This window comes from Peromyscus leucopus, chromosome 8b (assembly GCF_004664715.2).
Source record: "Peromyscus leucopus breed LL Stock chromosome 8b, UCI_PerLeu_2.1, whole genome shotgun sequence".
In the NCBI taxonomy this organism is placed as follows: Eukaryota; Metazoa; Chordata; class Mammalia; order Rodentia; family Cricetidae; genus Peromyscus; species Peromyscus leucopus.
Genome location: NC_051086.1, coordinates 94,171,767 through 94,188,915, shown reverse-complemented (window position 1 = coordinate 94,188,915; position 17,149 = coordinate 94,171,767). Strand labels below are relative to the sequence as shown.

The following is a 17,149-nucleotide window of genomic DNA, read 5'->3' as shown; positions in this document are numbered from 1 at the left end:
TGTGGCGGCAAATAACTGCAACGCAGCACTGGGGAGGTGGAGTCAAGAGGATCAGAAATTCAAGGTTATCTACCACTACACACCAACTTTGAGACCAGCCCAGCATACAGGAGATAAATCATCCTTGAATAAATGCCAAATTTCTTGGCACATTAGGTACCCGAGTTCTTAAATCCATCCTAACAGTTTTTACATATAATATTGGTTGAAAATCACTGACCTAAAAGAATACAAATAAAATATCTGTCACTTTTATATATAATGCAGACATGCTTTAGTTTATTTATTTTAATTTTTATTTTGTTGGAGATAGTACATAATATATGTGGGGTTCTGGGGACAACTTGTGAGTGTTGGTTCTCTCCACTCATGGGTCCTGGGTTTTATACAGTTGACATGCTGGGTGGCCAGTGCCTTTTACCTATTGTGCCATCTCACCAGTCCATGTCCTTGGATTTTTAAACAAATAAAAAATAAACTGTGGTGTAATAATCCAAGACATTAAATTATGAGCCATTCAAACTGAAACTACACCTTTGGATATTATAAATTGCTTTTTGTCAGTTGAAGAAGGCAAAGGGCCTTTCTTTCCTTTCCTTGTCATCTTATATTGGCTGCACTCTCATCCCACAGGCCTTGGTGACATCACACAGCAGCTGAATCAAAGTGAACTGGCAGTGTTATTAAACCTGCTACAGAGCCAAACTGACCTGAGCATCCCTCAGATGGCACAGCTGCTTAATATCCACTCCAACCCAGAGATGCAACAGCAGCTGGAAGCCTTGAATCAATCTATTAGTGCACTGACTGAAGCCAGTTCTCAGCAGCAGGACTCAGAACCCATAGCTCCAGAGGAATCGTTGAAGGAGGTACCCTCTGTCTCAGTGGTCGTGCCTTCAGCAGAACAGACAACTCCTGAAGCTTCAAACACACCAGCTGACATGCAGAATATGTTGGCAGTTCTCTTGAGTCAGCTGATGAAAACCCAAGAGCCAGCAGGTAACCTGGAAGAAAACACCAGTGACAAGAATAGTGGGCCACAGGGGTCCCGAAGAACTCCTACAATGCCACAGGAGGAGGCAGCAGGTAAACAGACCAGTCATGAATCTCATTGAGCTCAGGTGCTGTTGATCCTCTTAAAAATCTCTTAATGTTTTCTTTTTTACATCATTGGTCTCAGTTTCAGTTTTCTGTGATCTAGTCTACAGGAGAACATAGCACCAAATGATGTATTTCTTGTCCAGCTTTTTCATTTAAGTCTCAAAGCACCTTTCATATACTGATAATTTTTCCACTTATGAAGGTACTGGTAAGTAAAGCCCCTGTGTTCTAATCAAGGAAATCAAAGCCATAGGTAGCGAGATATCTTGAACTACTACGTATGTGGTAGCTAGCTAGTCCTAGTAAATCTGACTTTTAAATAAACATCAAATTGTTCTTTACATCTAGTAGGAGTGGATCCTGGATACCAGAATCTTATCTGGAAGATACAGTCAAGAAAGCCCTAATAAAATATCATTTCAGTTCCTGAAAATAATTGGGGAATTGTCCTAAGCAGATAACACCTTATATTTTCTTTCCAAAAAGTAATTGTATACAAAAGTGATTATTTTTAAGTCTGTTTCTGAAAGAACAGTGGATTCAGGAAGTAAGCATTATGAAAAGAAACAACAAAATCTGAAGGGGAAAAAACCGTGTGTTACACCTTGTGTCACATGACCACAACCATGCAGTTTATTAGAAGGAAGAACACTGTAAATTCTCTAATCAATTCTCATTCACAATGTTTGCAAAATCTTACTATCTGAAAATGTTTTCAACTCCTTGGAAATTTTCATTGGCCTTGAAGATTCCGGGAAATAAGAAGAGGCACAGAGGCTGAAGAGGTATACTAACTTTGAACTTTAGGGTCCTGCATTTACATCTCTTCTGGGTTGATAAAGAAAGTATATTTTTTATTTTCACTAGTATAAGGTCAAGTATATAACTTGGGTTTTTTTGTATGTGAAAATTGTTAAAACTGAAAGACAATAAAATTAACCTTATGTTTTGTGAATAGGAAAACTGCAGCCTAAGAAATTTAAGTAAGTCTATGCTCTGCCGAATATTGGCAGACAAAGCTAGAACTTGTACACACACACATCTTGATTCACTTTGGTCTTCTCTATGATGATTCCCAATTGTTTTTAAAGACAGAGTAATGAAGAAGGCTATGTGATGGGACTGGAGAGGTGGTTCAGAGGTTAAGAGCACTGGCTGCTCTTGCAGAGGACCTGGGTTCAATTCCCAGCACCCATTCAGTGACTCACAGCTGCCTGTAACTCCTGTTCCAGAGGATCAGGTGCCCTCTTCTGACCTCCACAGGGATCCGGTACACAAACAGACATACATGCAGACAAAACATTCATGCTATAAAAATAAATATTTAAATTTTAAAAAAGGCTATGTAAATTTAAAGTAGGCTTTTTAATCTCATGTCTCAAGATTCTGATCCTACCCTCAAAAAAAAATTAAAAATTAAAAATTTCAACTCAAAATCAAAGTATCTGAAAGAACGTGGTCAAATTAAATAACATCCTGATAGAAAAATGTTCACCAAATGACTGAGACAACAAGCAGTCAACCACATAAAGGAGTTGAACTGAAAATAAGCCATAGCATATAGCTAGATATGGGATATGCTTTTTAGAGAAGAATGTAAAAATGCCACAACAAAAAATGAGTGCAAATGTTGAGTGTGATGTCATGCATTTTTGACTCCAGCACTCAGGAGACAGAAACGCGTAGATTTCTGTAATTTCAAGACCAGCTTGATCATTCTAGGCCAGCCACCTGGTCAAAAAAAAAAAAAAAAAAAATCCACTACGCTACACAACTAATTATTATAGTCATTCCTGGATTGTCTAGTGTCTCTGCTGACCTCAAAACTTAGATCCTCCTGCCTCATGCCACCACACCCTGGTGCATCTTACTTTGCCATTTCAGTGTTCATTAGCACTTCTACCAGAGGACAGACTGTATAAACAAGAAAGGTAATAATATTAGTTTGGTGATTCACTTTTTCTGTACTTGTTAAGAAAGGGTAATGATTGAAGTTATTTTTACATTTATTTACCTCCCTCCATTAGTATGAAACATTGTAGATGGACAACATCAACACTTTAAATCTGAGGACAATACGATTTATATTTTTAGTTTTATTTCTTTAAGAAGCTTTATTAACTTCAGTAGTTCTTTAATGAAAAGTGCTGTAACTGGAAGAAACTTAAACTGCAGTTTTCACAGTCATGCCTTTTAAAGTTGGTTTGAGTTTTTTTTTGTTGGCCCCCCACCCCCAACTGTTAAAAAACTTGGCATTTCACTTTCTGAATAGGCTCTAATTACCCTCCCCCCTTTTTAATGTCCTTATAAAGATAGATAAGTAGTGTTGACAGTAAAAGGCTCTGAAATACAGTACATGGTTATAGTTCAGTCACCCTATCCTTTCAGGTTATTCTCCAGATTGTAAATTTTCAGTAGCTGATTTTTTTCTACCTTAAATTCATTTTTCCCTGGTATTCAGATGATCAGCCAGTCAACAAGTAACTTGGAGTTACATATTACAAAGTGAACTTTTCCATTCAAAACTGAAAGGTGATACCCTGCCTCCCCTTACCTGCCCAGCTTGTGTCCCCAAACCCAGAAACTCACACAACTCGGTACCCCATTTGTTACTTCATATAGCACATGGCCTTATTTCCCACTGCAGAGTGTTAAAATTATATATTGTTTTTAGAGTGCTTTCATCTGCATACTTGGAGAGTGCAAACTTAATTTGCTTATTGTCATTACAAAGTATGCTCTAGATAATTATACTACAGAAATATCAAATTGTAACCAAAGTCTGATTTTGGCTTATCTGAGTATTGACAACACATCACTAACTAACAAAATAGAAGAATGACCATATAGATGTTTTTAAATGTTTCCATAGGAAAAAGAAAAATTGGTCCTTTGGAAGGTAAAACCAAAACATTAAACCTTTTCTTTAGCAGGTTGACTTTTAGTCTTGAAGGCATTAATCTTACTATGCTTTTGTCTCAGTAGTTTTATATGGCCTTAAATTCATGTTATTTTATCTCTCATCTGTTGCTTTGGTAAGAAGTCGTTGTCAGGCAAATTTAAATAGCAATGAAAAAGCAAAAATTTGGGGACATGGTTCATTGAAAGAGATCTTAGTAATAATTGAGTTTAGTATTAGTTCAGCATATTCCTGAATAGTCAGTTTTTTTGTTTTTTTTTTTTTGTTTTTTTTTTTTTGGTTTTTCGAGACAGGGTTTCTCTGTGTAGCTTTGCGCCTTTCCTGGGACTCACTTGGTAGCCCAGGCTGGCCTCGAACTCACAGAATAGTCAGTTTTTAACACGGGATTGAACACATTTTATCAGCAGTCAGTTCTGCATAACACTGCTAGTGACTTTTCCTTACCATAGCATAAAAAAAATGCAGAAAATAAGAAAACAAAATAGAAAATTGTAATAGGATTACTAACAGTGTAGTTGGTTAATATCCAACTTGAAGATATGGTTATGGGGAGAAATGACTATAAAGTCTGGAGAAGCAAAATGAGTTTTTATACATGCTGAGTTTTTCTTGATTGCATCTCTCCTGTATATTCTTTTAAGTTGTATTTCAGGTTAATCAGACATTGTGTAAATGTGTTAGCCAGGTCTGCAAGTTGTACAGACTGAAAGATTATGTCCTAGAAATGTGATCACAGAATGTATATTGTTCCTTCTCATCTTCCTTCTTTCTGCTTTATTTTCAATAATGTTTTGATCTAACAGCAGAAGGGATGGAGAGGTTGCCAACAACCTGCATATTAGAGCAGTTCTTTAAGGAAGGAAATCTCAGACAAAAAAAATTCAGGACAGTCGTTCGAAACATAACATCTTTTTATACCAGCTGTAAGACCCAGAATGCAACTGTTTTACTTCTAATCACTTGATTATTTTATTTATAAATTTCAGTTTCCTGATTCCAAGATTTTCTTAATGTATCTGGTTGCTTGTATTGGTATTTATTTATGTTGGGTAGTATGTGTTTGTGTTTATAATCACATGTGATTTTAAGATGGTCTTTAAAAGAAGTAACCCTTCCACAGCATGTCCTCCTCACATTCTTCCACCAGAGAAGAGGCCCCCTGAGCCCCCTGGACCTCCACCGCCGCCACCTCCACCCCCTCTGGTTGAAGGCGATCTTTCCAGCGCCCCCCAGGAGTTGAATCCCGCCGTGACAGCCGCCTTGCTGCAACTTTTATCCCAGCCTGAAGCAGAGCCTCCTGGCCACCTGCCACATGAGCACCAGGCCTTGAGACCAATGGAGTACTCCACCCGATCCCATCCAAACAGGACTTATGGAAACACTGATGGGCCTGAAGCAGGGTTCAGTGCCGCTGACACTGATGAACGCAGTTCTGGTCCGGCCTTGACAGAATCTTTGGTTCAGACCCTGGTGAAGAACAGGACCTTCTCAGGCTCTGTGAGCCACCTTGGGGAGTCCAACAGTTACCAGGGCACAGGGTCAGTGCAGTTCCCAGGGGACCAGGACCTTCGTTTTGCCAGGGTCCCCTTAGCATTACACTCAGTGGTTGGGCAACCATTCCTGAAATCTGAGGGAAATAGCAACTCTGTGGTACATGCAGAGACCAAATTGCAAAACTATGGGGAGCTGGGACCAGGAGCCACTGGGGCCAACAGCTCAGGAACACCTCTTCAGTGGGGGGGCCCAGCTCAGTCTTCTGCTTATGGAAAACTCTACCGGGGGGCTGCAAGAGTCCCACCACGAGGGGGAAGAGGGAGAGGAGTTCCTTATTAACCCAGAGACATCAATGCCCTGAAAGATTCCTTCCCTGTCCATCTTTTCATTTAGTCCTCTGAACCTTTAATGAAATCACTTGCCAGAGCAAGGTAATCATCTGCATTTGACTACTGCAACGCTGTCCGTTGTTTTCCTTGCTCACTTGCTACTAGCAGGCGACTCATAATGATGTTGGCACCAGTTCCTCCTGGATGGGCAATAGCTAGAATATTTACTTCTGCTTTATGTAGGAGCTATAGTAGAAAATATGGAGAAAAAGAGACATTCAGTTGAAAAGTAATTGTTGCATTAGCTTATTGCCTGCACTTGAGCAGAAGAGAGAGAACAGTTTTGTTTTTGATGGCTCTGGAGAGGCTTTGGTTTTTAAAGTTTTTTTTTGTTTGTTTCATTGTGTGTGTGTGTGTGTGTGTGTGTGTGTGTGTGTGTGTGTGTGTGTGGTTTCTTTTGAATTTTTATTTAGTTCCCCACCCCTCTTTAAAGAGAAGCGTGTTCACAAGATCTGAGCTCCTTCTTAGGCTTTTGCTAGAAGGGAAACAGTGGCTTTAATGTTTCCTTCCTCTCTTCATTCTCACAGTTTTGCTTCAGTGAGCACTGTCCTTACCCCTGTTGAGCATCTTGTACATACCTTTTCCAAATAAACTGCTCATCCTTAAGTTTGCTCAATTTTGACAAAAGTTATGTCCCTCTTCCTGCACATAAAGCAGGCTGTAGAAAGTGGCATTCTTGGGCAAGTAGGTAGACTTTACCCAATCTTTGCTTTTTGCTTGTTACTTTTTCCTCCTCCTTTCTCTCTCTCCTTTTTGTCCCCTCCTTTTTCCTTCCTCTGTGTGTCTACCCCTGTTCTCTCCCTATATCTTTTTGAGGCATTTGTTTGAAAGAAAATAGAGTAGAGATGCCCAAGAACCTGGAAGAATACTTTTATTTTTTCTTTTCTTTTTCTTTTTCTTTTTTTTCCAAATAAAGGAAAGGAAATTAAAACTCCTACATTGTTCTCTGTAACTCTTCAATTCTAAAGTTTTTTGTTTTTGTTTTTGTTTTTTAAGCCACGTTCTGATGGGGAGGTTGATATGTAAATGATAGTACATTGCTGCTGAGCTGTGGTTAGAGATGGTACCTCCATATCTAGAGGGGTAATAAGATCAATAAGCATGTTTACATGTATATATTTATGTTTTTAAAAAAAGCCTTTCAAACAGAGCCTTGTGATACTGTCAGAGGAAATCCTGAAAATACATGGACATGTAACCTAGCTTAGGGTGTATATCTGAAGATATATCAATCCTGATACCTTTAAAGAAAAATGTAAGCAGTTTACCATGAGAAAAGAACAGTATTGACAAATATACATCACAGCGTGTATAGCCTACCCATTTCTTGTAGGGATCATTTTGATTGTGGTAAAGGGTATAAAGTATGATTTCCTGACAAGAACTTTGCCTTATCAAAACCGGAAATGGAAGAGAGAAAGGATCTCAGAGTGAGATAACTTGAGAGGCTTTTCATTTTGGCTTCCGTTTCTTCCATCAGCATCTGGAGTATTTTAAAAACATATATGTCATATGATCTGCACAGATTTAGGAGTTTGTGAAATATAGGTTAAGCTCCCTTTTACAAAGAAAAGCAAATGTACTTTATCATCTTGGAGAATAGTTTTCAGAACTAAAGTGAAATTTCATGTTTCAATACCAAGTTCTTAAGTTAAAAAATATATTTAGAAAGGTATATTAATTTTTAAAAAATTTAAAGAGGTGAAGGAACCCTCTTCAGCTACATAAACATTAGTTTCCCCTGTTCCTGAAATAGATACCAGTATGTATATTTCTTTATTTTCTGAGTTTTGGTCTGACTTTGCCATTAGGCCAAACACTAATAGTAAGTGAACCTTCTAGCCATTTGGCTTTGACAGCTTTTTTAATGCCAGGATGTCCGATTAGATATCCTAGGCACATTGAGATGCTATCCATAGATTGCATTAAAGTTTATTTGTACCTTCAGTCTGCTACTGGTTAGTCCTCAGACATGGGCCTTATTTTAGATATTTTATTGTAAGGTATTGGCCCCCAGTCCCCTATTTTTGATTAAAGAAACTGAGCAGGGATACTTTCATAAGTATCTGCTCAGTGAAAAAATTGTTTTCCCATCAAATATGAATAAATTTCTCTATATATTTTCATTGTATTTTGGTTATGGACAGTCATCAATAATGTTTCCCTTCCCCTCTGCCACACTATATTTTTAATTATGCCAAATAGTCTGAATAATTTACGTAAGCTTCCATTTCCCCATCCCTGCTAGGGAAGGGGGTGAGTGTATTTGAATGTATGTATATGTATGTATGATTCCATTTCACCCCCACCTCATTTTGGGAGTCTAGCCTTTTAAAAAATATTTTTATAATTTTGACTACTTCTGAAAGCAGAGGGAAAGAACTCATTTAAATATCCTGAAATCTGTGTGGAGGAATAAAAGGTATTTGGTCATTTTTCAGCTACATTATCTATAAACATAATGGAAGTAAAAATTTGGCTTAATTTTCAAGTCAAATGTTGGAAAAGTAGAAACCTAGTTAATTCCATTAAAAAGTGGTTTGGGTTTTAACTATTATATCATTATTAAATACATTATTTTGAACAGATGAGAAATCTGATTCTGTTCATGAATAGGAGGCAAAATGGCTTGACCATGATCATTTTTTGTATGCAGTTTTAAAAGATTTGCGTGTCCTTAGCTTTTTCATCTGTCTATAGGGGTAAGGATTTACAGGTGACATAAGATCTATGTACTCAAAACAGGGCAGTTAGCACAAGTTTGTATGTAAGACTTCTGTTAGTTTATGCCATAATCATCACCCAGTGTGTGTGTGTATGTATGTATGTATGTATGTGTGTGTGTAATATGCATATATAGGTACAGTGCTAAAGTGGTTACCAGCAGGTTTTGAGAGAGAATGGTGCATTGGAAAAGTGTCAGTTGCCACCTCATTCTCCCTGATTCATAGGTTCCTGACACTGTATTCCTTTCTCTCTCTTGTTTTTGACCCCCATTGGGTGTACTTTGTCTATGTACAGATATTTTGTAATATATTAAATTTTTTCTTTCAGTTTATAAAGATGGAAAGTGGAGATTGGAAAATTAAATATTTCCTGTTAATATACCACTTTTGCTCCATTGCATTTACTTCTGATTTCTGTACCCTTTGAGCATATCTAATCATGTTTGAAGGACATTTTTTTTTCCTTTATGTTGTGGGTTCTCAATTTCAGAAATGCTATAGACTCATAAACTACCAAAACAAAACAAAATTTCTCAGGGTTTGGAGAGGTACTTGAGAACGCTAGAGCAGAAACTAGAGAATTAAAAATTGAGTTAGGGGAATCCATAAGAACATGATTTTAAAATGAAAAACATAGAAAACAGATGGATGGTAGTATGAAGCCATCAAGAGTTGAGCTTCATGTACCCTGACTGACTCCTCCTGGCAGGAGAGGTAAGTGGGTTTGAGCTCAACATTCGTCAAAAGAAGCTGGTAAGAAGCTGTTTAGACCCAAAGGATACTCTGAAACCAGGATCCCCACCATTCCACCCAATCTGGTTTCCACAATGTTATAGAAGAGGTTCAACGTGGGCGTTAATATATCCAGCTTTCTTAGAGTTGTTTACAGGTTAAAGTCTGTACTCATAAAATCTTTCCCAACTCTACCAGAGGGGAAAATTGTTTTAGTTCTGCTTATGGTTTAGAACACTAAGGAGTCCTTGACAATATATGCTGCAGTCTAGCTAGGAAAAAGGCAAATAAAATCCATCAGGAGAAAGGAAGAGGAAAAATGAACTTTGTATGTGGGATGAGCAAGTTGTAGAAGCATAAGAGGCACCCAGGACATGGAAAATGAAGAATTAAAATGTTGCTGAGAGTTGCTGACCTGGGCTAAGTTTCTCTTATGTTTGGTGTCCCTTGACTATAGGCAAAATCATATCCTTTTCACCCTGAAGGAGAATAGAGAGTTCAAGATGGTTCCAGTTTCAAGAATCTTGTTAGGGTCTCTACAGAGACAGTGAATTGGTTTTAGGTCATTATACATTGCATTTTTGTGACTAGATGTGAATTTCAAGGTACCAGAGTGTATTGTTTCCACTTTATAACAGGCTGTCTTAATTCTGTGTTTAGAGACTGAGCACTTAACTAGCCTGAACTTTTTTCTCTTCATACACAAAGCCATTTCCATGTAGAAAGCCTTTTCAGTACCCACCCTTTTCCCAGATACACACCCTTACTTTTAAAAAGGCTAATGCTTATAATAAGTTAACAATGAGTGTTCTTCATTGTAAACTGTGGTTTCTAGATTCCCTCCCCCGCACTCCATTGGGTTTTATAAAATTAGTGAGTGACCTCTCCATTCACAGTTTAGTGATTCTGAAGGGCTAGGTGGGATGAGAATGAGGAGTTCCTTAGTGAAGAAATAGCCAACCATTTCAAGGAGACAGGATTTGGAGTCTTTTAGTTGGCATAAGAGGTAAGGTGGCATTATTGTCTGGCTAGGTTTTCTCATGTGTGCAAACACCTCCAAGTGTTTCTATAGCCGTAGAAACTCAAGATAAGTAGACGATTCCTCCAGCCCAGGTGGGAAGACCCCTGTGGGAATTTTTGGTGTTCTTTGTCTTATCCCTCCCCACTTTCCTTTTTCTTGCTTCCTCCCCTCTTTCTCTTTTCTTTCCTACTCACTATCCTACTAGGATGATTTCAGTTTAGCATAATTACTGATGACTAACCCTGCTGGGTATTTAGAGTTGTTACTGTTTCATAGTTTTCAAAAGAATTCTCCAGACAATTCAGAGAACAAATATCTGGATCTTTTAATTTGTGGAGTGGGAGATAAAGAGCAAAAAATAACCATACTTTCTCATTGCAGAGGTATGAAAGGAACTTCTGTGTTATGTTTCAGTATTCTTCCTTCCACTCTTTACCTCTTCATCTTTTACCTCATCCTAAAGATGTTACGTTTTTGCTGGTGACATTTCTAGGTTCAGTTGCAGATAATGTATATAGGGAATAAAGCTTGTTGAGAAGGCTATGATACAGAGTAGATGCTCTGGTGATTATCACTAGGCCGCCAAAATGTTTTGACCACTAGGTTGCTCTCCTATCTCTTATCTAAAATTAGTAATCCAGTACTGAGAAAGACTGAAATGGAGTTTAGTCTTTCACAATCTTTAAATAGGTAATTATTGGTAAAGCTTTCTTAATATGCAGTCCTCAACTTCCTACTTCTCTGAAGTAAGGATATAGGCATAAAGTTCACTTAGATGAGTCCTTAGGACCTGGAAGTAAATGAAGTTTTTAAATATTTATTTTACCATTTTTCTGTGTGCACGTGCCCAAGAAGGTCAGAAGTGGGTATTCCTAGTTGATAGGATAAAGGAATAAAGAACAATGTGTACAAACTGAACCATCTCTGAGAGAGGCTGTTTGAAGTAGTGTTTTTAAAGGATACAGTGTAGCAGCCAGTGGGGAAATGAAGAACAAAGCCTGAGTCTTGGAGCTCTTTTTTCTACCTAAGGGGCTGTCTCAGAACTAGGGTGTCTAATGGGGGATCCTACTGGTGAAGATCACTGTTCGACAACACTTGGCACCAGGCTAATGCTAGTTTGAATTTGTTCAGTTATGGATAAACAGGCTAAATGAAAAAGATTTAACACATGCGTAGGAGCTTGTGCCTCTAAATTTAATTCAGGAACTTCTAACTTGCTTCAGACCAGTATTTGCAACTTCAATTAGGACTCAAAGGCCTTATTTAAAAAAAAAAAAAGTATAAAGAGATGGTAGAAATAGGGCAGGAAGGGAGAACTTCTGTCTTGGCAATGGTTTGTGAGGAGGGAAAATTGTGACTGAGCTAGTAAAACTTAGGTGTTTGCTTTAGAGCTTCACTATTTTAGGGTGGTTAATAAAGGGTTTCTCTTGGTCACACTAGTACCTTTAGGCTTAGAGAGTGGGCCTAGAACCCCCAAACTATTAAGTAGCTTAAAGGCATTTCTTCAGGGTGTCTAAAGAACATCAGTAAAAATAAATACATAATTTTTGGGTTTTTTGTTTTTGAGACAGGGTCTTACCATATAACTCTGGCTGGCCTGACACTCACTATGTAGACTAAGTCTGGCCTCAAATTCACAGAAATCCACCTACCTCTGCCTCTAGAATGCAAGGATTAAAGGCACATGACAGCATGCATGGCCTATAAACAAAAGTATTAAGCAAAGAAGTAATATGTGATATTTGCATAGCAATGCTGTCTATATGGTTCAAAAGTAATTCAGGAATAAGGGGTAATGTGCTAGAAGTTAGAAATTATTTATTTTCTAAGTGTGTGTGTGTGTGTGTGTGTGTGTGTGTGTGTGTGTGTGTGTGTTTGAGACAGAGGGTCTCTATGTAGTCCTGCCTGTCTTGGTTGTAGACCTCACAGAGCTCAGCTTGCCTCTGCCTCCAGACAGCTGGAATTGAAGGCATGTGCCACCCCACCTTGCTCAAGTTTTAAGATTGCAAATGGTTTTATATAGTTTATGTCAACTTTCAAATTGCTCATCTTCCCTTTGTTTTAGATGAGCCGTGCATAGAAGAGCAGAATATGTGAATTAAGAGTCTCAGAATGAATGAGCTGCAGAAGAACATTAGCTTGATTATTTCAGTGCTGTCTTTGACAAATGAAGACAGAAAGACCCAGAAAGGCAGTGAAACCTATGATGTTGGGAGAAAGAAGTGAGAAAAAGGGAATTTACGTTGAGATAACCTACTATGTGTTAGGCACTATATGCTTTGTGGTGTGTGTGTGTGTGTGTGTGTGTGTGTGTGTGTGTGTGTGTGTGTGTGTGTACACGTGTGTATAGGAACTCACTACATAGCCCTATCTGGCCTGGAACCCACTATGTTGACCAGGCTGGCCTAGAACTCTACCTCCCAAGTGCTGGATTAAAGGTGTGCACCATCACACAACTGCTTTTGATATCTTGTTTCTTGGGCAACTTGAAGCCAAAGGTTGGAAGGAATAAAAGGCAAATCTCTTTGAAGATCCAGAGCTATGTGTAAGAGAGAAACTGAAGAATCACTGCTCATTTAATTTTCTTTTTCTTTCTTTCTTTTTTTTTTTTTTTTTTTTGGTTTGTTTTTTTGTTTTGTTTTGTTTTGAGATAAGGTTTCTCTGTGTAGTTTCGGTGCCTATCCTGGATCTTACTCTGTAGACCAGGCTGACCTCAAACTCACAGAGATCCACCTGCCTCTGCCTCCTAAGTGGCGACACCACCACCCCACTGCTCATTTGAAAGAGGCACATAACTTCACTATTCTAAAATGATTGTCAGAGGCACGATCTTGTAGGGTGCAAGATTACGCTTGGTATTGGAATTGATTTTCATTCTAGAAATTCAAATTATCTTAGAATATAGGATTAATCTTAGCTATATTAGGGAATAGGGCTTGAACATGGTGGTTAACCCTATCTACAATCCCAGAATATGGAAGGCAGAGGCAGGAGGGTCAGAAATTTAAAGTCTCATCCTAAGCTACATAGCGAGTTCAAGCCCGGTCTGGGATATGTAAGATCCTTTTTTTTGGGGGGGGGGGGCGGGTGAGGGGATGTTTTTTTGTTTTTGTTTTTTGAGACAGAGTCTCACTATATAGCTCTGGCTGTCCTAGAACTCACTACATAGACTAGGATCTCACACAGTGATCTGCCTGCTTCACAGGTGCTGGATTAAAGGTGTCTGCCACAACACCCCAAGAGATCCTGTGTTTAAAAAAAAAAGTGTAATGCTGGGCGGTGGTGGTGGTGGCGGCGGCGGCGAACGCCTTTAATCCCAGCACTCGGGAGGCAGAGGCAGGTGGATCTCTGTGAGTTCGAGGCCAGCCTGGGCTACCAAGTGAGCTTCAGGAAAGGCGCAAAGCTACGCAGAGAAACCCTGTCTCGAAAAACCAAAAAAAGAAAAAAAAAAAGTGTAATAAAATGAGTTGTCATTCTTAAGGTATCCTTAAGGAAAATGTTTAAATAGTATGAGTCAATGAGATAATTTCTTTTTAATGTGTATGTATTTTGCCTGCATGTATGTCTGCACCATGTGTGTTTCCTGGTGTGTGGCCAGAAGAGGGCATTGGATCCCCTGGGACTGGAGTTATAGACAGTTGTGAACTACCATGTGGGTACTGGGAATCAAACCCAGGTTCTCTGGGAGAGCAGCTAGTAACCACTGAGCCATCTCTCCAGCCCCTCATTTTATATTTTTATTTTTGTCTTTCATGCTTTGAAAACACGAAACTGAATTTGTAATTTCTTTTTTCTATAAGACAGGGTTTCTGTGTGTAGCCCTGGCTGTCCTGGAACTCACTCTGTAGACCAGTCTGGCCTTGAACTCAGAGATCTGCCTGCCTCTGCCTCCTAAGTGCTGGGATTAAAGGTGTAACCACCACTGCCCAGCCTGAATTTGTAATTTGGAAAGATTTGATGTCCTTTGGAGCAGGTGGCAACCTGAAAGTTGACAGATATATTGTATCTAGAGAGTTAATGCCATGAGAGCACCTTTATTGAGAAACAGGAATATCACTAGTTAAATCTTGTCCTGAGTATAGGACAGTATAGCAAGGAAGAACACCAAGAGAGGGTCCCACCTTTAGGAAGCATCTGGGCCTAGTGAGAGAAGTGAGTCTTACACTTGCCTCAGGTGTGGGGAATTGATATTTTTTTGATTTAGTTTGGTGTGCTTTTCCATTTGAGACAAAAGCTATGTCACCTAGGCTACCTTCAAAACTGTATAGCCCAGGATGGCCTCATAGTTCTGCCTCACGAGTTTGGGGATTACATGCATGTGCTGACTTAAGAATCTGTATTTTATAAGTCTGTACATAGATGTGCCTGTTATGAAGTAAGCATAACCCTATGAAGAAGTCAAAGCAAAGAACTAAGCAGAAAAGACCGAGTTAATCAGAGTGATTCTTTGAGAGTAAAGAGGGCAGCACATAGCACATAACCCAAGAAGCTACCGTCCCACTAGCTTTTTGTGACTTTGGGGAAGAAAAGACTCTGTGTCCCATATAAGAAGAGCTTCTTACTAGCATGGAGGAAACACGAGAAGAGGGCATATGTGTATTCTGTACGTGCAAAGGCTGAAACAAGAAAGGTAGATTGGGAAATGAAGTTTGAGAACCACTCTTACTGGTCTAAATTAGGATTTGGAATTTGGTTTGTTCAGGAGTAATAGACAATAAAGCAGAGTCAGTTAAAAATGATGCTGAAGCCTTTTGTAACTTTACTGAGCCAAAGAAACAGTTCTTTAGGATGCTCTTATTCTGGCCCAGACTTGAGGCAATAGGGACTTGCACTAGGGTGGAACAAAGGAAAGGGTCCACAGGAGTTAGGCTTGCTGACAAACGTGGTGTGAATGGGAGGGATGGAAGGTGGTTTCCAGATGAAGATCCCAAAACACAGTTGAGCTCACAGTGAAAGTTAAGTGAGAGGTGGCTTGTTTTTAAGAAGCAGGTGCTTGTTAGCCAAATGCAATGTGCCTTTGTCCAGTGTTACAGATGGTAGGGACCAGGCCCTGCCAAGGGAGGACAGTAGAGCATGTACTGTGTCCAGATGCACCCAGTACCTCTGCCTCAAGCTTTGTTCAATTTGGAGAACCAAGCAAGAAAGTCTGTCTCTGGGGTATACCAAAGACATCAAGAATGCTACCCTGAACCTGGGGGAGAAAAATAGAGGGTTCTGTTTGGTTGGTTATTGTTTTTGTTTTGTTTTTTTCTGTTTTGTTTTTGTCAGTTTCTTCCCCTTTAATGCTTTGAAAATGGGAAATGACTAGCCTGTGGCAGCATGTGCCTGTGGAAGCACAATTCTCTGGCTTGATTCTTGGAAGGCCTTTTTCTGTCCCTCCCTGGGGGTCATTTGTATCTCTGGTTCCTGTTCCCAGAGCCATAAAGTGGGAGCCCCCATTTATTAATTGGGTTGGGACTGGGGAGGGGGTCGGCGGGGGACTCTTTAGTGCAGCAGGCGGGGGTCTTCCCGAATGAGCCCATTAGCCAGCCCCAACGGCAGCTGAAACGGGGCCGCAGCCAAGTCCTCTCCGTTTCAAAAACCCTCCATCGCCTGCAGCAGATCAGAACAAGGCCTGCGGGAGCCCTTAGCTTCTGATTGCAGCTGTGAGGAAGGACAAAACAATTTATAGGAAGCCAAGTAGCTCCTGTCTCACTCTCTCTTCCTTTCTGACTTTGGGGAGGAGGAAGGCTGGGATGCTGTGTCCACTCTTACTAAGGCTTCTTGCAGGCATGTACAGGCCCAAAGAGGAAAACAGGAGTGTGTGAGCTTTGATATTTATTTCTCTGTCGTGGATGTGTTTACATGTCCTTCCTTCCCATCTACACATACTACTGTTGGACTAGCAGCCACTACTTATATGGGTTCCCTAGGGCAAAGTCAAGTGTATGTTCAGTCTGGGAATTTGAGGACAGGAGGAGACTGTCTCCTGTTTTATCAAAATCAGAATTAGATCCCTTCCTTACCTTTTCCTCTTGGAAGGACTTGGCACTTAAAGGAAGAACTCTCAGGATTCATTTTCCCCTTTAGTCAAAGTGTATTAGGAAGGCATATACTATAGGGGTACTTCTTTCTACAGTGGCACAGAGAAGGGTGACAGGCTCAGATACCACTGGGGAGGAAGAAACATGTAGGTCTTGCACTTCACAGAAGCATAGATTTCCAGAGCTAGAAAAGAGGTCACATTATCCAGCCCCTCTTTAGAGCAAGGTGCTGAAGCTCAGGGAGGAGAAGTGTCTGATCCAGTCATGCAGTGAGGCTGTTGAGCCATCTAGGACTAGCTCCCAGAGGCAGAGTTTTAACCTACATGAGTAAGTATCAAGCCTTCAACTTTAGATTGCCTATTCCTGATAACCCCAAGCTACTTCAAGTAAGAAAAAACTTGAGATTCTGAAGGAGAAGAGACAGAAATTGAGGAATGAAAGTAGACTTAAAGTCATTAGTATGAAACCGTGTTATGTATTTCTACCTTCAAGAATAATCTCTTAGTGGCCAGGTTTGATAACATAGACCTTTAACCCCAGGGATTAGGAAGCAGAGACAGGCAGATCTTGAGGTCAACCAGGACTACATGCAAGACCCTGTCTTAAAGAAACTAGATTCATTCAGGGCCAGTAAGATAGCTCAGCTTGTAAAGGTGCCTGCTGTCCAGCCTAACAGACTGAGGTCCATCCCTAAGACCTACATTATAGAAGGAGAGAACTAGCTCCTCCAAGTTGTCCTCTGA

At 39.7% G+C, this 17,149-nt stretch overlaps 1 protein-coding gene across 13 annotated transcripts in view; it reads left to right on the top strand.

The window, feature by feature from the left end:
- Cdk12 (cyclin dependent kinase 12) overlaps positions 1-17,149 on the top strand; it is a 112,802-nt gene that overhangs the window by 49,348 nt on the left and 46,305 nt on the right. For 9 of the 13 annotated variants that reach the window (XM_037200875.1, XM_037200874.1, XM_037200873.1 and 6 more), the window contains exons 13-14: positions 634-1,086; positions 5,142-5,559. In XM_037200875.1, coding sequence (XP_037056770.1) covers positions 634-1,086; positions 5,142-5,559 — 871 coding nt within the window. Of the gene's footprint in view, positions 1-633; positions 1,087-5,141; positions 11,662-17,149 lie in introns of those variants that run through there. The other 4 variants (XM_028889529.2, XM_028889531.2, XM_028889530.2 and 1 more) reach the window with 4 other exon arrangements.